The sequence below is a fragment of the Xenopus tropicalis genome, chromosome 6, assembly GCF_000004195.4.
Source record: "Xenopus tropicalis strain Nigerian chromosome 6, UCB_Xtro_10.0, whole genome shotgun sequence".
Classification (NCBI taxonomy): domain Eukaryota; kingdom Metazoa; phylum Chordata; class Amphibia; order Anura; family Pipidae; genus Xenopus; species Xenopus tropicalis.
This window is the reverse complement of record NC_030682.2, coordinates 28,897,452-28,921,211: the sequence shown is the minus strand read 5'-3', so window position 1 is coordinate 28,921,211 and position 23,760 is coordinate 28,897,452. Positions and strand designations below refer to the sequence as shown.

Sequence of the window (23,760 nt, the reverse complement as noted above, 5' to 3'; positions counted from 1 at the left end):
TGTTAAAGAGAGGTAATTGAAGGGAAATACGGTGATAGAAAGAAAAAGGAAAAATAAATAATAAGTTGTGCTAAATTATAATTGTATCTGAAAATTCCAAAAAAAAAGCCAAAAAAAATTCATTACTGCATTGTCTTTTTTGCTTCTGAGCTATTTAATAGACAGTGCACTAGTTAAACCTGCACTGTCTGCCAATTATTATCCAGTACTTTTTCTGCTGCTACTGTTTATTATTAACTGTACAGCACTGTGGAAGAGCCATATGTAACCACTGCACACCCTGTTGCTGAAATAAGCAGCAAACTTCTCTACGTCGAGAGCCTTTGGATTATAGGAAGACATTCTGGTATATAATTTACATTTCTTGTTGTTTCTGTGGCATTTTGAAGACTGATATTGTTCCTGTACTTTTAATTATTTTATATTTATTTTCTCTGTATTTATATGAACTGTGTTACATAGTGACCCCAGACAGATGACAGACCCATGCTGCTATTGGTAAATCACATCATCTCTCTCCGATGCCACCAAATATGTATTATAAACTATGCATAACACAATTTGTACATAATAATGACCACCTTGTGAGAATAAGGATAGAATAGTTATTGTGGTATAACAGGGATTCTTATCTTTAGGGAAGAGACCCTAAAATAGGTCCCAATACTTCTTAGAGAGACGCCCTTCTGTCCACTTTAATATGATGCACTTGCTGTGATAGAATAACTGTACATTTCAAGATATAATCTAGGTACCCCAAAAATGTTAAGAAACCCTGGGGTATGATAACAATAGAATTTAAGGTACTATCACTTCCTGTAACATCCTTGACCAGTATAAAAAAAATATTTGGACATTTTACAATACATGTATCACAAGACATTCAAAGACAAGTTATATGTCAATCTGCAGCACTAGAAATGCTAGGATTTTTAAAGGGGTTGTTCACCTTTAAGTTAACCTTTAGTTTGTTATAGAATGTCCTATTTTTAGCAACCTTGGAATTTAGCAAATTGGTATTTATTTGTTTCTCTTTTACATCTTTTCAACTTTCAAATGGGCGTCACCGACCCTGGCAGCCAAAGATCTACTGATCTGTGAGCTTACAATGCTATTATTATTGTTACTATTAATGCTTATGTTTCTATTCAGTCCCTCTCCTATTCATATTCCAGTATCTTATTCAAACTACTGCCCAGTTGCTAGGTTAAATTGTACCCCAGCAACCACATATCAGCCAAAATGATAAAATAGAGAACTTCTGAAAAAAGCTAAATAATTCAAAACCGCCAATAATAAAAAATTAGGACAAGAGCAGCACTCCTATATCATACTAAAAGTTAAAGGGATACTGTCATGATTTTTATACTGTACTTTTTATTTCTACATTACACTGTTTACATAGCAAATAACTCACTCTACCATTTAAAAAGTTATTCTTGAACCAACTGTACCAAATTTATTTTTTTTATTTGTAATATTGGTGTGTAGGTGCTATCTGCATTGTGCCTGATTTATAAGAAGTAACAATAACAATAGAACTGTAACCTCAGATTACTCTAGTTTTTTGGCTGCTGGAGTCAGTTAAGTTAAAAAATTAAAAATGAAAAATAAAAAATTGCTAAATACAGAATAATTATTATAATTATAATGGTAGCATACAAAACTTGGAGCATGGCCCAATTATGATAAATTTATGGAAGGAAAAAAATACTGTTATGTTTTCTTAGGTTGAAGTCTGGCCAGTAAATATGATGCTTGATGCCAATGTTATAAATAGGGAAGACAGATAAAAATACAGGAAACTGGTATTTTCTCCAGGAAAAAGGTGTTAACCCTTGTAAAACAATGGGGGAGTTATTCGTAAATGTCAAGTGTGCGCAAAGTTTGGCACTATTGTTGAAGGATTCCGTTCATTAAAGGTACCTGTCCAAATAGTTGTGCCCAGCACTGCATTCATCCTGTCATTTGTTACATATTTTGTGAAAGTGTGTCCATGAGCGCAAATAAACCATAGAGCTACTGCCTAGGGCCACCATCAGGGGGTGAGAGGGGGTACAGTTGTGCCGGGCCCGGTGAAATCATCTTTGAAATGGGGCCCGGCCACATTGCAAAAGCTACGCAAATTACATAAGGTACGTATAAAATAACATCAAATTTACGGAATTTATGTAACTTTCTCAAAGACTACATATTAACTTTCATTACTTGCATATCAAGCAAATGAATGCAGAGAAGCTTGACAGGGACAGGCAGGGGAAAACTTCACTGACCACCAATGAATTAAAAAACGTATTCTACCGATGCCCAATTAACTGACTTATTAGCACATTATTCATTTTTACTATTTATATGCTTATTATAGAGTAATGCCAACCATTTTTATTGGGATCTATTTACTGAATTATATGAATGTCTCCAGCATAAACTTTCCAGCAGGGGAATGACTGGTTATTAGGCCCACAGCAATATCAGTGGGCCCCTACGCTTACGCAAAAACCTATGCTACTTTAAAAAAAAATATAGTGCTTAGCAGGGGGGTGGCTCTGTCTCTTTGGCTGCCTGTGTTCTGAGAGAGAGGAGCATTGAGCCTGGAGGGAGAAGACTAGGCCTCCAGTAAAGCCATGTGCCCCAGAGTGTGGTCAGCCACTCTGGTGAAGTTGGGGACAGGGACCCCGTGAATGAGGACCAGTTTGATAGCAAGTTTTGTGGAGCACTTTCTAGGAAAGTGAGATAGTGAGGGAAGAGAGCACGAGCAGTTTGGCTCAGAGGAAAGTAGCTGTGGGAGTACCCTTCCAGACAGGCACTGTTGCCCTAGTGTAGGGCCACGGTTTAGACCTAGGAGGCAGGTAGATTCAACCCTGATCCAAAGTTGCCGTGGGGCCTGAGGAGTGTGGTATCCAGCTAGCTGTTCCACAGAGTGAGCAACTGAACCGGTGGCACTGATCCTGCCTGGCTCAAGGGGAGTTGGGAGGAGCGGGTGTGCCCCCTCTCTGTGCTGTCCTCAGAGAAAGCTATGCTAACTGATGTGTGAGTATATTGCAAAACCCTGCAAGTTGCTTGTTGCTGAAAATAAACCAGTTCTACTGTTAAACTGCAAGAACCTTCTGGCGCCCATTTGTTATTCTGCACTGCACACAGCTACAGTGGGTTGTAGTTGCACTACACCATAGCTCCGTTTGGTTACTTCCACATAGCGAAGGCCCATCCTGAAGGATTGAGTCACGTGTACCCCATGCTCAAGGCCTATCTAGCCGTGCTGTTGGCTTGTTACAGCCAAGAAAGGGTTACACTTCCATATGTATAAACTCCAGCAACCTGCATAGTATTGCGTGTGTGTCATTTTGATGCCAAGTGCCAGCAGCGACACCATCAACACAATTGTGTAACTTGTGCTTTGGTGTTAATGACCAATTTTTAAAGCATCAGCCACAATTGGTTCTGGCACATCTGCCCCATAAGGCTGAAATGACACTGAAATTGAGTGAAAAGCACTGCATTGTGGGTAAAAAAAAACTCAGCTGATTATGTATGACCTTGCACTTTGCACACTGCAGGCCCCTCAGTAAATAACCCCAAGGCAAATATAAGTCGAAATTGCACTTTGCGCACTCCACTTAAGTTGCAAATTGTCAGTGACCCCTTCTGAAAGTATTGCGGAGATCTATTAACATAAGAGTTGTAGTGCGGTGTGCCTTTTCTACCTGCCACTAGTTTAATCAGTGGTCAGTCGCCACCGCAGTTAACAGACTTCATATATTTGCTCCCCTTCTCTACTGTCTCTTATCAGCCCGCAGCAGTCGGGACTATTCCATAACAGCACCACACACCCACCCATTCAATTGTGATATTTATTAGCGCGGCATTTGTATATAAGTACAGGTCAAACTAACTGACCAATCAGTGTATGATTTGTAACAGCCAATCAGATAGTACTTTGCATTCCCACACTTTTGTTTGCCTCTCCGCGTTGGTTTCCTGCTGCCCAGTCTTCCCTTCAGGAGGGGCTGGTGAGTGCAGAGAGGAGACTGTCCTGCCGACTCCTATTCCCACACACACTGCCAGGAGTCTCTGAACTACTTACTTATTTAACTGTTAGTAATTAAACTAATTAACTTTATGTTTCACCTGTTTTACTGCACTACAATTCCCAGAATTCTGCGAGAGCTTGGCTTGTGGAGAATGATGGGAATCATTTTTACTGGGACAATTGTAAATCACAGGCTTTCATAGTGTTTGTTTTGCAGCTATATTTAAGGGAAGAGGTGTGTGTTTCTCCGGTTGAAGTGCAGTAGAGCCCAGCAGTGGAATTCATGGCATGTTGCCCTGTCAGGTGTTTATGTGCTGTTAGACATTGGAGTTTGCCTCCCACAGGCTTTCTGATGGAAGAATCCAAGCTTTATGTAACTATACAGCAGTGACTGTAGTTACGTAGCTCATTGGCATGGGAAAGAGACAACTGCCCATAGCTTGCCTGCGTTAACATTATAGTGGCGGATAGTTCACCTTTGTTAACTTTCAGTATGTTACATAGTGCCCTATTCCTAGCAATATTGCAATTGGTCTTCATTTTATCATTTTTAAATTATTTGCCTTTCTCATCTGTATCTTTCCAGCATTCAATTGGGGTCACCGACTCCAGCAGCAAAAAAAAAAACTATTGAGCTCACAATTTTATTATCATTACTTTTTATTACTTATCTTTCTATTCAGTCCTTCTCCTGTTCATATTCCAGTCTCTCTATTAAACCTCTGCCTGGTTACTAAGGCAAACAAGACCATAGCAACCAGATAGCTGCTGAAATTCCAAACTGGAGAAGTGCTGAACAAAACAGAAAAAACACAAAAAATGAAAACCAATTGCCAGTTGTTTCAGAAAATCTCTGATCAAATCTCTGCATCATACTAAAAGTTACTTTAAATGTGATCAACCACTTTAAGGTTATTTTGGGGAGCTCTACTTTCACAGTGACTGAAGCTTCCAGTTGGATATCTCATGTTAGAGTGGCTTTCTGTACAGAAGCTGTGAGTATGTCTGGAGTTTGGTTTATGCTACAGATATAGAATTGTTTGGATTTTTCTCTGCACACACATGCTGTGACTGCTTGCTGCTCCTAGCAGGGCTTTATGCAAAGATTTTTATTGCCCCATTTAAGTTTAATGGCATGGTAACATTTATTTTGTGAAGAATGGGTAATATACTGTTAGAGTAAATGCACACGCCAGTGTAAATTGATAAATAAACAAGGATGCAGTTGTAGCTTGTACAGTGCTCTATATCTGTTGTATTAATGCAGCTTAATTTAAAGGGATTCTGACATGATTTTTATGATTTATTTTATTTCTAAATTACACTGTTTACATAGCATATAATCACTCTACCATTGAAAATTGTATTCTTGAACCAACAAATTTATTTTTTTAGCTGTAATATTGGTGTAGGCGCCATCTCAGTGCCTTTTGTCTGAATCTGAGCTTTCAGAAGGAGCCAGCGCTACACATTAGAACTGCTTTCAGGTAACCTTATGTTTCTCCTACTCCCCTGTAACTGGAGGAGTCCCAAGCCAGACTAAAGGTCCCCATACACGGGCCGATAGTACCTGCCGATATCAGTGCCTTGGACCAATTCGGCAGCTTATCGGCCCATGTAGGGGCAGAAACGAGGGGCCTGCCCGACCGATATCTGGCCTAAAATTGGCCAGATATCGATCGGCCAGGTCAGAAAATTCAGTCGGATCGGGGACCGCATCAAGGAGCCAATGCGCCCCCCCGATCCGACTGAATTTTCTAACCTGACTGCCCCATTGCCGCCAAATATTTTTTTTTTTTACCTACACGCTCCCCGATATCGGCCACCCGTAGGTGGGGATATCGGGTGAAGATCCGCTTGCTTGGCGATCTCGCCAAGCGAGTGAATCTCAACGTGTATGGGGACCTTTACATTTCTTACTATTGAGTGCTATTCTGATACCTACTGGGAGCTGCTATCTTGCTCCCTTCCCATTGTTCTGCTGATCTACTGCTGGGAGGGGGAGGATATCACTCCAACTTGCAGCTCAGCAGTAAAGTGTGACTGAAGTTTATCAACGCACAGGTCACATGGCTGTGGCACCCTGGGAAATGAAGAATATGGCTTGCCCCATGTGAAATTTCAAAATTAAATATAAAAAAATCTGTTTGAATTTTTGGAAAACAGATTTCAATGCAGGATTCTGCTTTAGAAGCTTTATTAACTGATGTGTTTTGAAGAAAAATGTTTTTCCATGTCAGTATATAGACATTAAATTGCATCGGAGTCATTGAGATTTCTCTGTGCCAGTGACTTTTGTACTTTTAAAGTCTTACAGTAATTAATAGCTTCAAAGCTAGCAACGCAAAATATACCCAGGTTTGATAAATACAGAAAAACTTTATTTTTCATACCCTTTAAGTTTCCCTGCGTTTTACACCATTTTTTGTGGTCCCACCAATATATAATGCATTTTCCTGATTTAACATTTTCACAGATTTTACACAATTTTTTTCTGATCCCCTAAAGAAAAAAGCAATGTGTAGCTACAGTTGTGTTCAGGATAATAGCTGTGTGTTTAAAAAAGGGATAAGGGATCTTTCAGTAATTTGGATCTCCCTAACTTAGTCTGCTAAAAATCATTCAAATATTGAATAAACCCAATAGAATTGTTTTGCCTTCAATAAGGATTAATTATATCTTAGTTGGGATCAAGTACAAGGTTCTGTTTTATAATTACAGAGAAAAAAGAAATCATTTTTAAAAATTAGAACTATTGGCTTATAATGGAGTCTATGGGAGATGGCCTTTCCGTAATTCGGAACTCTCTGGATAATGGGTTTCCGGATAAGGGATCCCAAACCTGTAATAGCTTTTATTTCCAAACATGCTAATGCATTGGGAATACTGCACATTATATTCCAAATGAAAGTGAAGAAAAGGGAATACAGGTATAGGACCTGTTATCCAGAATGCTCGGGACCAAGGGTATTCCGGATAAGGGGTCTTTCCGTAATTTGGATCTCCATACCTTAAGTCTACTAAAGAATCAATAAAACATTAATTAAACCCTATGGGATTGTTTTGCATCCAATAAGGATTATTTATATCTTAGTTGGGATCAATTACAAGGTTCTATTTTATAATAACAGAGAAAAAAGAAATCAGTTTTAAAATTTTGAATTATTTGATTAAAATGGAGTCTATGGGAGACAGGCATTCTGTAATTCGGAGCTTTCTGGATAACGGGTTTCCGGATAAGGGATCCCATACCTGTATTAGGGAATATTAGGCTGTTCAAAAAAAATAGTTTCTGCATTCTTCTTTACAAACTGAAACATTCACTGTATTAACTGAAAAAATGTTTCAAGATTTTGCTTTTCTGTTATTGTCTGCAAATTTTCTCATCTTCTCTGCAGTTATTTAGAACTTGCTCTCTTGCACATGTTCTTGGAAACATCTTGGGAGGATGATAGAGATAATAGGAGGTCACAGAAAATAGCAAATCAGCATAACTGCAGGTTACCATGGAAACTGCTGCCCTATCAAGCTCTATTTTACTGCAGTTTACTATGGTGCAACCACTAAATAGTTTTTTTCATGATATTAGGTGGAGATTTCACTGACATTAGTGTAAGTTTCTTTTTCTGATGCCCTGTGGATGAATAATGTAAAATAAACTGCTTATTTACGTTACAGGAAATCTAGTGTCATATCATGTTCTGTACAAATCAGGTACAGCAAGTGAATAGCAGATGGTACTCATTTAGAATATCTCATACTTGATTAGTAACCGTAATTAAACTAGAAATAGATATGTATATAGCTAGAAGCAGGAAACAGTGTAGTGTTCTGGATGTTCCTAGGGTTGGTATTATGCTCATCAGTCACTAGGAATTATATCAGAAATGCACAATTGCAACCTTGAGCTAAATTGGGGCTAAGGGGAAATTCACATGAGCTTGCTGCTAACTTCTCCTGCCAAAGACTTACTTGTAATAAATGTACAGGAAAAAAATGCATATTACTTGCTTTTAGTAAATATACATCCAGAAGGGATTTACTAGCAGAGGTGGGAATTGTAGCAGTAGTAACACAATTCCAGCTGTCCAATTTTGCATTTTTCTAAAGCTAAATTAGATGTGTGAGCCATTTAAAATCTTTTAATATATAAAAACATAGCAAGAAAATCCAATTCTTTTTATATGTTTTCTTCATATAGCAATATGCAAGGGATCATTGAATTATTTTACCATTACTTCCCACTCTTTCCCTCGGGAGTCAAGCGATTTTAGTCCAACTGTAGTGTTCTCCCCAGGCCCTTTTTGCTGGACAGATCACCCTACAATTTTCTCCCACCACTTGGTTCCCCTGCAGCCCCCACCTTGCTCTATTACACTTCTTCTTTGAGACACAGGTAGGACTGCATCGAAAATAGGACTGGGGAGACACATATTTATTTTTCCCCACTGGCTCAAAATCTTCTCTGCATCCAGTTTCATTTTCCTGGGGAGAACACTGCCAACTGTATCCTGTGTCTCAGGTTTACACATAAGGAAGAGTTGATTTACTGTTTTTTATCTACCTTCTGCTCCTCCAGCAGCAAAGAAGAACCAGCAAGTTGCAAAATAAAAGTACTTTTCATTCTACTGTGTTTTTCTGAATTAAAACAATAAGAAAAAAATATTTTTAGCACAAACCCATTTATTAAAAAAAGGGGGGTACAGCCTTTAATGCAGTGATCCCCAACCAGTGACTCCTGAGCTACACATTGCTCACCAAACCCTTGGATGTTGCTCTCCGTGCCCCCAAACCAGGTAGTTATTTTGAACTCCTGACTTGGGGGCACGTTTTGGTTGAATAAAAACAAATAAAGCCTCCTGAAGGCTGATAGTGTGCATAGAGGCCACCTATTAGCCGGTCTTAGCCCTTGTTTGGCTCCTCCATGAACTTTTATAATGCTTGCTCGCTAAGTCTTTTTACTTTTGACTGTGGCTCACGAGTAAGAAAGGTTGGGGACCCCGGCTTTAATGAATAAGGGTAATTAACCAACATAGGTGGTATATCGCAGCCATGCAGATAGCCCCACCAGCCAATTACTTTCTAACTTATAGCAAACTGAAACAAACTAACTCTTGATTGGCTGCTATTGGTAACTGCACTGCTGAAATTTACCACCTGTGTTACAAAATTACCCCCTATGGCATTCCTTGTTGAATAATGGGCTACCAGTAGGCTTCTTCGGCATTTTCTGTTTGGTACATTTGAAACTCTGTGCCAATAATTCCTAACAGTGGGGCTGGACAGTCTTGGCAAAGGCAGATAGCTAAACCTGAATTTGCTCTTTTTCATACGCCTAAAATCCCTGTTCTAAGGTCTATTGTGAGAGATTTTGGGGTGAGAACGTGTAATGTCCAAGATCTAATTGGAATAGGATTAAATGACCAATACACTTATCTTTTCCTATATATGCCAAGGGAGTCCCTAACCAAAGGTTGGACCTACAAGGGGATGAGGGGGGGGGGGTTTCAACTTGTACAACCACTTCTCTATACTGTTCCCCACAGAGTCCCATGCCGAGAACTATTGGGTTTATTGATATCAGTCTAAACTGCAGATATGAGTGAGCTGTGCCCAACCTTACCTACCACTACGTACCAATATCTCCAGTTCCTAGATAGAGAGTTTTAGCTACGCCCCAATGCACCTAGCCTTTGTGTAATTCCTCAGAATGCAGAACTTACACAGCTCTTAGTATCATATCTACATAACATACTACAATGTTAGATTCTGACCATATCATAGCAAATGCTTAACATTTATGCAAAATGCAATGTCAACTGTGTTTAATATATGAAATTAAATAGAAATTATTGTTCCAGACAGCAATACCAGGTCATCCACGCAAACAAAAAGGGTAACTTTACCTTTAAAAAGACCATGTTCTGCATGTATAAGCCATATGACTGCATCAAAGGCAGAAGAAAAATCAACCCTTATAATATAATGATCTCCTGCTACATCTAGATGTACTCAATAATATGGCACCATTATCATGCATGTGTGCACCAGTGTGTACATATAATACACACACATAAAGAACAAAATAAATATCCTCCAAACTGATCTTTTTTCTGGGGTGGGTAGTCCTGCTTGGGGTTGCACCATAATATATGCTGATTACTTTAGACTGACAGCAATTCTCTTTGATTATGCAATTGAAACATAAAGAAAAATGAAATGGTAAGAGCTCACGAGAGGCCATCATAGAAAGGGCAAAAATAACCTAGAATTGCATAGCCAGACCGGCCATAGTTGGTCTATAATGATGGTGTTACACAGGTCATGAGAGCACAATGAATTTCTCACTGCCATTCCTAAATGGGCACAATTACAATAAATCATTTTACAGCTATTTTTAAACTTAAAAGTGAAAAAATCTGAAACATAAGGTTTTTGTTAGCCTGGGGGTTTAATAATGGGTGGCTTTTGTATTGGTAGGTATTGTACCAAGTTCAAATGTTATTCTTTCACAAAGCAGTCATTGCATAGCTTGTCAATGTGTTGGTTTAGATGTTATTCCCTCTTTGTCACCCCCATATCATTTGATTCTGCAATGATTCCATGCGCCAGTTCCATTTTTATTGCACATCAGCCCCTTTTGAAATAATATTCTTGTTGTTTTGCAACAGAAACCTTTAAAGGTATTATCCATTATAATTCTTTTATAGGCTCAGTGATATGCCAATACCAAAGCTCCTCGGCCAGTTATTCACTTGTATTGCATACTTTCACTCCTTTTATTGTAGGCTTTATGCTGTGATGGGCAGGAGTTGTGGCCATGTATGTCAGTCGATTAGACATATTCTGTTTTGTAATGCCTGTATTATTTGTAATTGAAATGATCAAAACTGGATTTAATTATGCTTTCTAATTGATGACCTATGTATTAATGGGGAAATATACTTTAATGATTGACATGATTTAAGTGAATATAATGTGCTGAAAATACTTTTTGCCTCTTGTTTTAATTACGAATTATTTGTATAGGGCAGAGTTTAATATTTAAAGTACTTTCATTTTGCAGCATTCTGGTTCTTAGTAAAAACTTTGGGATTAGGAAAAAGCAGTTAATCAAGTTACCAGTCCACTGATAAACCCATGGTACAGTGGGCTCCTCCCTATGTGTAAACTTTGTTTACACAAAGCTATTTTTATATTTAAACATTCTGCTAATTAGAGTAAAGGGAGGGGAGGTAGAGTATATATTTCATTTCCTTGGATCTGTTCGGGTTCTTCATTGCATCCAAACCTTTCTGGTGTATGGTGCAAGTGAGTTTTCTCTATAGGTTTAATATGCAGAGTAAGCCCTGGCAGTAAAGGGACATTTTGAACCTTGAACTTCATTAACTTGCCTGGTCCCCTGTTCTCCTGGTGATCTGGCTGGCTACTTTGAGACTTTGAGAGTAGTCAGCTGTCCTCAGCCTGCCTTCAGCTGGCATCCTCCAAATTCCCTGCACATATGGACATGTTCCAATAAGGAAAGGAATATCGCTGCACAATGCATAGTGGGTTATGTAGTTCCTGCATACTGACTGTAAGCTGTGGAGAAGTTGTTACAATTTGTAACATCAATGTTTTAGTCCCTCTTCCCCTGCCAGGATTTCAAATGATACAGAAAAAGAAGAACTCTTTTGCAGCTGGATTTTAGTATATTAAAATGGTATTTATTCATACTTTTTGAAGGAGGTGATTACAGTGATATGTTGGGGGTTTCTGTGTTGTGTGGGGCCTTTTAACAAACTTTGGTTCAGAAGCCAGAGTTCCCCTTTAAGCAGCAAAGAATGAACATGTGTAAGGGATTATGAACTTGAACAAAGTACCTCTTTTAGAGACAGTGCTTAGGTTAGTTAGCAGTTACCATAATGAGTAAACTTAACCTAGACTAAGCTACTAGTTTATTCACAGAACCACTCAACTCATAAAACTGTCTTGTGTAAAATGTGTAGCATCTAGAATCACATCTGCATCATAAATACTGATGTCCTGAATGAACAGCAACATCACACAATACACCATGAGACAGTATTTCTATATTGTAGTAAATTTGTCAGCATATGTTATTCCTGCCTAAAGAAAGTGTCAGTATTACTGAGAATGTACATCAGGGCTGTGTGAAATGCACCCATCTGTCACAGTACTGACACTTGCCTCTGTGTTTGGGTTTCTTGCCAGAGGAGTGTATTCTCATGGCTTTACTCAGTTAATTAGTTTGTAGATTTGGTCTTCTTAAATGCAGAATTACCTTTTTCTTTTGAAAATGCCTACCAGTATTTTCAGTTATTAAATTGACGTTAGAAAAGTTAATTTACTTATAAAGAGCCATCAGAATTATTTCATATATGACGCTCTGAACAATTACCTAGAATCAGCCAGTCAGTTACTGCTGAAGGTAGGCCCTTAGATAAGGGGCAGAAAAGCTCCTAATAGGTCGAATCTGATTGTGGAAAAACTTAGTAGCCTTCAGGCTCGAGCATTCGTATCCCAAAACCATGCGTGAGTTACCAACCCAACCTGTGTGTGTCATTTTGAGTGTATATTATCAGCCCAAACCCATTAGGATATATAAACATTTGATAAGGGCTATCTATATTTTTTAATTTACCATTAACTATGATGAAATCATTTTTACAAATTGGCATTATTTGTTTAATAATTATTTGTTACTATGGGAGATGGCCTTCCCATAATTCACAGCTTTCTGGATATTGGGTAGCAGGTGAAGCTTATTTCCTCATACAAAAAGAAATGGCAAAATATTTATGAAAACTATAATACAAGTGATTCTTTTAGGTGTTGTAAAACAGTTGTATTATTCTACTGTTTAATAATTTTTATAAAGTCTTTTTACTTTTAAGTTAGGTTAGGATCATGTCTTCCCTTAGTGGCAAAGTACAGACTGTATTGGGGCCCATCCATCCAGAGCAGCTGGGGCGCACCTTGACACATGAACATTTATCGATGACTTTTGAATGCTGCTACTGCCCACCGCCAGCGCATCAGGGAACCTTATCTGATGCCCCCATTCTCATGAAGAATTTGTTTTGGGTGAAGCAAAACCCATACAGCAATAAGGAGAACCTTCTTCTTAGTCAGGAAATTGAAGCAATAACAGAAGAAATTATGATTTTTAAGGCAGCAGGAGGTGGTAGTATTGTAGAAAACACAACTACTGGCATTAGCAGAGACATAAAAATGCTGAAGAAAATGGCTGAAAAGACCGGAGTAAACATCATTTCCGGAGCTGGATTTTATGTGGATGCTACTCACTCTAGTTCAACCCGCTCTATGACAGTGGAACAGGTAAAAGCATTATTTATGGTTAATCCAAGGGAGTCGTACAGTTTAATTCTTAATTCCTTTAGTTTTTATAGGAATGGACAGATCATTGCATCTATTTATAACATTTTTTAGAAGTCCAAGTAATGTTGGGCAGAGATAATATCAATCATAATATGGTATTATTTTTAAATAGGGAATAGAAAGTAAGGAATTTCGTAAGGCTACATTTATTTGGCTCAGAAAAACATAAGTGAGGAAACTAAATCCTTTAAGAAAATAAAACACAGTTTCCAACTTGGAGGTTTTAAATACAGTTGCAGTTATGAACCCCTTGGCAAAAATAGGAGCTTTGACACAAAGCCTTTGGGATATTGATTGGAAGCAATCAATAGAAAAAAGGACAAGTATTATGGTGAAATTAGGACAGAGATGGTCGTTATTCACCATCTACAAACAATGTAGGGGACATGATTACTCTGTACAAGTACATTAGAGGGGATTATAGGCAGTTGGGGGATGTTCTTTTTTCCCATAAAAACAATCAACGCACCAGAGGTCACCCCTTTAGATTAGAGGAACGGAGCTTCCATTTGAAGCAGCGTAGGTGGTTTTTCACGGTGAGGGCAGTGAGGTTATGGAATGCCCTTCCTAGTGATGTGGTAATGGCAGATTCTGTTAATGCCTTTAAGAGGGGCCTGGATGAGTTCTTGATCAATCAGAATATCCAAGGCTATTGTGATACTAATATCTACAGTTAGTACTAGTGGTTGTATTTATAGTTTATGTATGTGAGTATAGATTGGTAGGTGTGGGTTGGGTGTGCTGGGTTTGCTTGGATGGGTTGAACTTGATGGACACAGGTCTTTTTTCAACCCTATGTAACTATGTAACTATGTAATGTAAGAATGTTGTATAAGGGAAATTAGGGGAAAACAGAAAAACTGGAGAAAAAATGGAAAATAACTTATACCAAAAAGGGAATAGATATAAGAAAAATCTTACATTTGAAAACTATTTTTTATATGTATTATTTAGAGTAGAAAAATATCTGTACTCTCTGGTGGGAACTTTTTCCACACTAAATGGATTGCTTTAGCCCACAGGTTCCATATTCCATGAAGGCAACCACCTGCTACTCTCTCTCCTGTGATGCTGTGAATAAAACACAAGTGGCCCCTGTTGCCTCTTATAGACTTAAAGTGAAATTACATGAAAGTGCCAGCCCTGACTCCCCCTGTTAATTGGGGCTTGAATATGTGATTGTTGTTTAAGCTAGTACCACACAGGGTGGATTCTCAACTTCTGTTTATCCACAGGCCAATAATTCGCTGTGTACTTGAAAAAGAGTGTTGTGGCTGCACCTAGAGCCATTGTTTTGTGCCAGGTGCAGCCCCATGCGAAACCCCATGCGTACTAGAGTTTAGTGCCGAATTCCTTTTAGTGTGGCTGCACCCAGGCCACACCATATGTAAGGTCTTTAGTCCTGGGACCCCCCTCTGTAAGAGGCTAGCTACAGGCTCCAGGTATGGAGTTCAGATAGATTCTGTTATTGCCACTCTAGGATTTAAAGTATAGGGAGAGTATCTAGAAAGGGCAGTCTGAAGCCCCTCCAAGGAGATTATTGAGGTTATGACCTCACGGCATTACTGGCCGGAGTTCAGGTACATGAAGTGGCCAGCTCAGGTGGTAGCAAGGGTCCACAGAGAGGAGATTGCCTAAGCAAGAGAGTCTTCTGGTATGAGTACCGGGGAGTAGTGCTAAGCGAGAGGGGCTCCTAGAGGAAGTAAGGAGAAGAGTACCTGAACCTGCATGTCATAATACTGGATACTGTGTGGATACAATAAAGAAGTTTATTTGGTTAATCAGCACTTCCAGTCTCCTGGTCAATTCCTCAAAGACAGGATCCTCAACTGCCTGGTAAGCAACCACCCCAAGGGGGGCAAGGTCCCGGGAGTTGCAGGGAATCCATACATTTGGAGGACTGTACAGATTAACCCAGAGAAGTTTCCCAGGGAGGGGTGTTACAGTTCAACCTGTCCCTACCCTGGGTGGAGGCACGCCATTTAATAGTATACCTGCTTCCCCAATAAAGCGGGGGCACAGGGCTCCTGTAGCGCCACATGTAGGTAAATGCGTGTTAGAAGTTCAGAAGTAGCAAAAGAGGGCTACAATGGTATTATGCACTGTAGATGATGACATCTCCAAATTCTTTGCAATTTTATATTGATGTAATGTACTGTAGATGATGAGATCCTCAAATTCTTTGAATTTTTATATTGGGTAACAGTATTGTTAAACTGCTGCAATAGTTGCCTGTGCAGTGTTGCACTGAGTGGGGTACCCCTCACCATCATTACTTCTGACAAACCCAGCCCCTCTGGGATGCTCATTTTAGTATTACACAACTTTTCCAGTATTTTGTTGCCCTTGTTCCAAGTGTTAAACATGTTGCCAGCATTACATGCAAAATAAGTATATCTTTTTCAGAAAACAGTAACATTTCTCAGTTTTATAATTTGATGTGTTGTCTTTGTACTATTTGCAATGAAATATAGGGGTTACATGATTTGCATATCATCCCACTCACCCCATCATACAACTGTAGATACCTAAAGGTATACACATATGTATATATTTATCCAAAAAGAAACTACACAAGAGATAATCTTACATAAATAAAAAGAGTCAGACATCAAAACAGTCCATCAGAAAATACCAAGATGTGGATAGTTATGTAAGTATACATAACCCCCAAAAAAGTCATCAGTACATAAATAATAACAGGAATGAAACAGAACAGTGTTTAATGATAATAACAGGACACATCAAAATCAGAGTTCATCCCCTTTGATGACCAAGTGTTAAGAGTGAAAATCTAAAAAATGTCAGACTTCAGTATTTTGTGTTTTAAATCGCCACCGCTACGGGGTACAGGAATCTCCTCAGTTCACTGAAACTGGAAATGATCAATATTTCCCATGGTACAGTGCAAGAGGCTTTAGTTTCTTGTTTTATTCAAATGTCTGAGATATGTAAAGACATTATATAAATATGTTATGGTTGTTAAGTATCCCTTCACATTGTTTATACAGCATTGGTCTTCATTTAATTTTTATGTATATCTTTAAAAAAATTGAATTTTATTGTCTTAAGGAAGAGCAGCCACTATCTTGGAAGTTAAGACACATGGCAAAGGTAGAAATCTCAAGGCAGTGCTAAAATCTGACAACGAAATAATGCTACTTGGTAGCTTACAGGTCTCACCTATATTCATTAAATGTATTCTTGGATTTTGTAACTCTTCCAGAATTAAATACTCTTTAAATTGGAGGACATTTTCTTCTAACTTAACTAACTTATTCAGGTTGTCAGGCTGCTGCAGATTCCACAGTTCAGTTCACTGTGTGAGACAGAAGTTCTCCTATTAGTGGAATATGTAATGTCAAGAAACTGAACAAAGAATGATTTTGCATTTTCTCCCCAGATGCCGTGCTGCAATACACAATATCAATATCAAGTTTGAAAAATAGCATATTCCCACACATGCATTGTAGCCTGTGGGCTCTGACCTCTGCTAATTAAGCAAGCTGTGGGCAGAGTACAGTAATCATTTTCTGAACTCAAATTAAAAATGCTTTTGTCCTTACCAAGAGACAAAAGTGATTCATTTAAGGCAAACATAGCCCTCCAGCTGTTATAAACCAACATCCCTTAGTCAGATGTGAGACCGCCGCTTTTTTTTAGATTGTAAGCTTTTTTATGATGTAGGGCTCAATCAGTAAAACTGGAAAAATTGCAACTGCACTTTATACACTAGAAAAGACAAAATGATGGTTAATACATGGAAATGTAGCTCTTAAAATTAATACAAGCAAATTTTGCTGTCCCTGCTGCCTTCTCTTTCTTGTGTTTCTTTATGTAATGCATCTGGTTGGTACATGTAGATTCAAAATAGGCCCCAACATACCAAGTACAATGAGATCCAAAGAGGTCCAATAAAAAGTGTTTTTTTTTTTTCTGAAACACCTCTGTTATTACTAAAATATCTAGATTGGTAGGCCAGGTCTGCCTCATAAAGCATCAGATGTAGGTGGTGAGGGTAGGTATAGCATGGCATAGATGTTAACAGCAGAGCATGATAGCTACAGTAAGACAATATGGTGACAGCAGAGCAAGATGGAAGCAGCAAGATTAGACAGTGACAACAGGGCAAAATTGAAGTCCATATATATCCAACTGTTATGGGCTACTGTTCCCAGAATGCACAACTGGCTGAGGATGATTCTGGAGACTTAAGCTTATTCTGACACCATTTGGAAACTTTTTTTCTTGAACCTAAAAATAGCCAGGGGCAGTTATTATTTATTGTTGTTTCTCTGAGCTTATTGGGTTGCATATAAGTCTTCCTTAATTTTTTTCAGCTAACAGAAGTCCTAGTTAATGAAGTACTTCAAGGAGCAGATGGAACAAATATTAAATGTGGCATCATTGGGGAGATTGGCTGCTCCTGGCCATTAACAGAAAGTGAGAAGAAAGTTCTGCAAGCAACTGCTGAGGCACAGTCTCAGCTTGGCTGTCCTGTTAATATCCACCCAGGGAGAAATAGTGATGCACCTTTCCACATTATCCAGATCCTGCAGGAAGCCGGGGCAGATATCTCCAAAACAGTTATGTCTCACCTTGATAGGTAAGCCTGTGCTCTGTATTATCACTGTGATACATGCATCCTTTCCATATTCATTATTACAGTGTCGCTAGCTCCTTAGTGTTAGGAAGGATCCTTAAATGAAAAATATACGTACAATATTATAGGATATAGATTTGTTATCATGGAGGTTAACTTGTTCTTTCCACAAAAGCCTCATACAATTCAGTAATTTTTAGTTGCTCTTCTATTCTAAACCAGGGCTGCCCAACTGGAGGCCAGTGCATCAGACCTTCCCTCCATGACTGCTTTATGGCCTCTAGCGTACTCCAGATCTCTGTTTGATGTAGGGGGGGGGGGGGCGCCAGTTGGACAGCACTGTTCTAGATCATACTGCCTTATAAATAAACCCCGAGTCCAAGATTATCTGTAACACAGTGATGGCTTCTTACATTTTACTGCAGAGATAGATATATTTACAAGTCCCTTTAATTTAAGAAACAAATATATAGTTTTGTAGCCATGCAAGCCTTTAACTTGTTAATAGTCTTGTCTCCATTTGGATCAAACCAAAAACTGGTGACCTTTCTTCTTCAGCACCATCAGTTCCTCACACTGTTTTTGGATTATTCTGACTACAGGCAGGAATGGTGTTATTTCATTGACACAGTAAAACATGTATATGTATGTAAAGTATTAATCAGGGAAACAGCAATTTAAACAAAAATGGAAAGAAAAAAGGTAAAAAAAAGTTATGAGCTTTAATTTGTGTTATAAAACCCAACATTGTATTCAGTTCTACAAACTAGTCATGCAGAGGAATAATTAAGCCTCTTGAGTGGTAAAGAATTTCCTGATGCTTTTCAGCAAAGGTTTTTCAATAATGCAACGCTGTACGTATGAGCTTAATATAACTGCGTATAAACTGGTATGCCCAAGTCTCTCTGGGTTTTCCTTACGTATTCTGCACAGATTTTACTACAGGTTTCCAGCAGTATTGTTTTAATCAAACTGTAATATATTGAAATTTTTTTTTTTGTAATTCTCTTTTCCATTACAGTTCTATTCCCTTGCTTTTGATCCAATATATATTATATCCCATCTTCTTTTTATAATGAACGCCAGCTTTCAATAACCACCACTTTAGAATGACGTGCTTGTTAATACCTGTAGCTGAACCTGCAAAGGGGGAATCGTCATTGTTCTTGACAGAAGTGTCTAAATGTCAGCCTTTAAGTAATCTGTGGGGTATACCATTTCAGGACAATATTTGATGAGACAAAACTGCTGGAGTTTGCTAAACTTGGATCCTACCTGGAGTACGACTTATTCGGAACAGAAATGCTGAATTACCAGTTTAACCAAGCAGTTGATATGCCAAGTGACAATGACAGAATTAAAATGTAAGTATGACACGATCCAATTGACACCTTATGTAAAGAACCATCATTTGTTTTATCTCAGCTGTAAAATAATCCAACATTGCCGCCATCTCTTGATAAAGCGACCCCCTAGAAATAACAGCATATCCACCTCAGTGCCACACTTTTCCATCTTTCAGCCCCTTGTAGCAAACATGTCCATCCTTTCCCCCCTCTTCTTTTATGAACTCTATCTCCCTCCATCAAATGTGATCTGTAATAACCCCGATGTGCTGTTCTTCAAATGCACAGTGCTACAACAAGCTAAGAATTGTAATTCTATCTGAGCCCAGACAAAGAAAAAAAGGAAAAAAATATGCTTTTAATGTTGCCTTAATGTTTTGCAGGCTTCGGTTGCTTATTAATGAAGGCTATGAAGACAGAATTGTGGTTTCCCATGACATACATACAAAGAATAGGCTGCTCAAATATGGTGGCCATGGATACTCTCACATCCTCAATAACATTGTTCCCAAGATGCTAGTCAGAGGAATATCCCAGCAATGTGTTGATAAGATATTACTGGAGAATCCCAAACAGTGGCTAACATTTAAATAATGTTCTTTACCTTCGGTTCTATAATGTAAATTGACCGCAGCCTCCCAGTGCAAATATCACATGTGAAAATGCTTTGTGGAATGTGCTTACCGTTCTTTGATCACAATCCACTGCTTTAGAACGAAACTCTTAAACAATGGTCTTTAAAACAATTAATTTAATTCCTACCGACAGCTATAATCAAGGATATTTTGGAGCAAGTTATAGTAATAATGCACAACTTGTAGGAAAGTAAAGTGATTCCAATTAAATTACTCCCCTCTGGAACAATTTGATGTTGCCTGTAATATCGATGATGCTTGTAATTATCCCGCTGTTCATTAATTAATGCTTGATACGGAACATGGCAATTTAAATGACTTCCCTGTGAAAAGTTTAGATACTAGAATATAATTATGTGCTCTTTAAATAATCAAATAGCATTGTATGTCTGCTTAGCATTAAATGCCTCTGCTGTTAGCATGCATCTTGTTAAGGGCCTGTTTATAGACACATGCAAACCAGAAAACAACTGAACAAGTATCTTCTAGGTTACTCTGTTAATTAATTATATTATGATATCCATATCTTGCAGTTATGTGAGGAGTCAATGTTGAACAGGATCTGTGACCACTAAGGTCTGACTATTCTAAGTTAGGATTTCAACCCTAAGACAGAACTGCTTCTTTGTGAGAGAAAGGAAGAAGAAATAACCATCTGATCAGAAATGTATGTCATAACTTTTTCAAGTCAATTGATTATTATATTTTATTAAATATCTTTGACACAAATACAGTCTTTCTTTTTGGTGACCACTTTTATTTTCCTAGGCCATAACCACTTGTCACTGGGGAAACGAGGGTGCATTTGTGTGCATCACCAATTATTGCCATTGCTGCACAGCCAGATAAGCCACAGTAATGATTGTTGCATTGTTGCGCCCCAGAATTGTGTGATACAGCCAAATGCTTTTAGCCTCCTGTTACCCACAGGGCCACACCTACTGGCATATATTCTTAGCTTATCCACTCACACACAGGATTCGGTGATCAGATAGAGCCATGTAGGGAGACATAAGCTGGCACATTATAAGATCCACTTGTTTATTGAGGTCAAACAGTTAGATCACAACAGGGATACAGGCCTGCATCATCGACCCCTCGAAAGGCACAATACACAGGCAGGGGTCAAGTCAGCAGCTTAAATCTGCCAGTGTATGGCCACCTATGTATGGTTGCCTGTCTGGCATTGACCATAGTTCTAAAACTGTTTAGCAGTCCAAAACCCAAGGACCTTTCTCCTATCATTTGTAATACACTGTAATCCAGGGGTCCCCAAACTTTAGTTGTGAGCCACATTCATATGTAAAATGAAGCAACACAAGCATGAAAAAGTTCCTGGAGTGCCAAATAAGGGCTGTTATTGGCTATTTGGTAGCCCCAGTATGGACTGGCATTCTACAGGATGCTTTGTTGGACAGTACAACTGGTTTTTATGCAACCAAAACTTGCCTCCAAACCAATAATTCAAAAATAGTCAACTGCTTTGAGGCTACGGTGAGCAACATCAAAGGTGGTGGTGAGCAACATGATGCTCGCTAGCCACAGGTGGGATCACTGCTGTAATCTGTATTTGCATCTTTCGTTGGTGCAACACTTGTTAGGACTCTGGCACACGGGGGAGATTAGACTCGCGAGTCTTTTTCGGCGATTTCCGGAAATCGCCCCGCCGCGTCTGCCATCCCGCCGGCGACTTACATGTTCGCCGGTGGGATGGCAGGGGTAGGCAACTCGGGGAGATTAGTCGCCCGCGAACTGGGAGTTTTATCGCGGGCGACTAATCTCCCCCGTGTGCCAGAGCCCTTAGGCAGTATTATTTGAGGGTTGAGAAAAGCAGGGAAAATATCCCACTGGTATTCACACTATACACAAGCCTAGAGGCTTCATTTTGAATTCATGGTTTTATAATAAAGTTAATAATAAGCCAGTAGTCAAGAAGGGAAAGTTTTATTACCTCTTTCAGGGCTTGTGTGTTACCCAGTACAGTAGGACAGTAGGGAGGGGATTGTGGGGCAGCTTTTGCAGCTTTGTCAGAAATAAAAAACCCAAAACCCCCATAAGGTCTGTGACACACGGGTGGAGATTAGTTGCCGAGTGACAAATCTCTCCGTGTGTCACAGCCCTTAGAATTCACTTCACAATCACTTTATATTCTTTAAGCAGTGCTGGAGCCTCTACGATTAGCTTATTAAGCTATTTGGATCCAACATATTGGCACCTCAATGTTTCTATTTGTATAACATACAGTATTATTGGCACCTCAAGCTCACACCTCTCCAGTTCCCTGCATCCATATCCAGAAGGGCTTCAGGGTGTAGAAATTGCGGAGAGGGCCAAATACTATGCAAAGTGCTGGAGCAGCGGAGACTGGGTAGGATCTCTAGGAAATTTAGAACTGGGGAAAGTGGATGGAGGCCATTACTATAAGGGGTAAAAGATAAATTAAGGATTAATGTCATGAATATCAGCAGAAAAGTAGGAATGCAGCAAGCAATGCTGCCCTAATACACATTCTTTTAGCTGTTTTTCTAGAGCATGCTTTGCAGCACCATTGGCAATAACAGCCTTACAGGGGCCCTAAGAATCACATGACTCTAACACATTTACAGACAATCTAATATGCACCTTCCAACACAAGGCTCATCTAAAATCTCTCAGTATTTTATCTCTGCTGATATTACTTCTGCAGCCTCTTCATGTCTTTGTTTTCCTTGTTTATTTCTCTAGGCCTCTGGGACACTTTGCCGCTCAATAATTTTCATGTACCATCTTTCACCTTCTTCAAGAAACAGCCATAAATTGCCTGTGCCAACACAGCTTATTTTAGATGCACCTGATCCTTAGAACACAGAATTGAAAATCAATGCCGTTCTTCTCCCTCTGTTTCTGTGTATGCCATCTATTTTTTCCCTGCTATTAGATCATAAGGCTTTATCTTGGGGGCCTATGATGTGGGTAGTGGTGTTGTTTGATGCTTATTTTTTTATCATCATGGCCTGTGGATGTAATAGAACCACTCTGTGGGGCTCATTTAGGAACTCAAGTGCAAATCATGAGGTCTTTTGCAAGTTGTTAAAAGCCATTCAACAAGTTACTTGCATCAGTAAATGTACTTACACCTTGCACCAAAACTCTGGTTAAATGTGCTTTAGTGACTAAGGTGCAAAGAAGACCTGGGTTTAGAACCTGACAATAGTTCCAGGGTCCCCTCTGTATGTTATGTAGTGCAGCGTTTTTCAACCGCTGTTCTGCGGCACACTAGTGTGCCGCAAGATGTTGCCTGGTGTGCCGTAGGCAGGGCCGCAATTTTTACTTTCAAAGGGAGCCCGGCGATGCTACAGTTTTATAAAATCCGGGCCCTGTCATTGGTTGCGCCCCGTGTGTATGGGTGATGTCAGTACGCACGGGGCGCAAGGTTATAAAAGGGCCTGTGTGTGGTCGCGTGTAGGCAGAAGTGCAGAGGCGGCGCGCGTGAGGGGAAGATGCTGCTGAAGCCGCCGAAGAGCAGAAGTAAAATGCTGCTGGGCACCAATGTATTAGGGGGGGCCACGGGGCACACTGACTTATGGGGGCACTGCTGCTGGGCACCAATGTACTAGGGGGGCTGGCTCTTGGCACCAATGTACTGGGGGGCACTGCTGCTGGGCACCAATGTTCTAGGGGGGCACTGCTCTTGGCACCAATGTACTAGGGGGGCACTGCTGCTGGGCACCAATGTACTAGGGGGGCACTGCTCTTGGCACCAAT

The 23,760-nt window shown here is 39.4% G+C and overlaps 1 protein-coding gene across 6 annotated transcripts; it reads left to right on the top strand.

Moving 5' to 3' along the window:
* Positions 1-308: 308 nt before the first annotated feature.
* pter (phosphotriesterase related) lies at positions 309-23,234 on the top strand. Of its 6 annotated transcripts, none has more exons than XR_004223080.1 (6): positions 309-346; positions 12,928-13,372; positions 17,773-18,038; positions 19,259-19,399; positions 19,765-20,683; positions 22,741-23,234. XR_004223080.1 is itself a non-coding variant. In XM_012964237.1 (5 exons), the coding sequence occupies exons 2-5, from the start codon at positions 12,941-12,943 to the stop codon at positions 19,973-19,975; spliced, it is 1,050 nt and encodes a 349-aa protein (XP_012819691.1). In that variant the 5' UTR covers positions 3,979-4,094; positions 12,928-12,940; the 3' UTR covers positions 19,976-20,745.
* Positions 23,235-23,760: the final 526 nt, after the last annotated feature.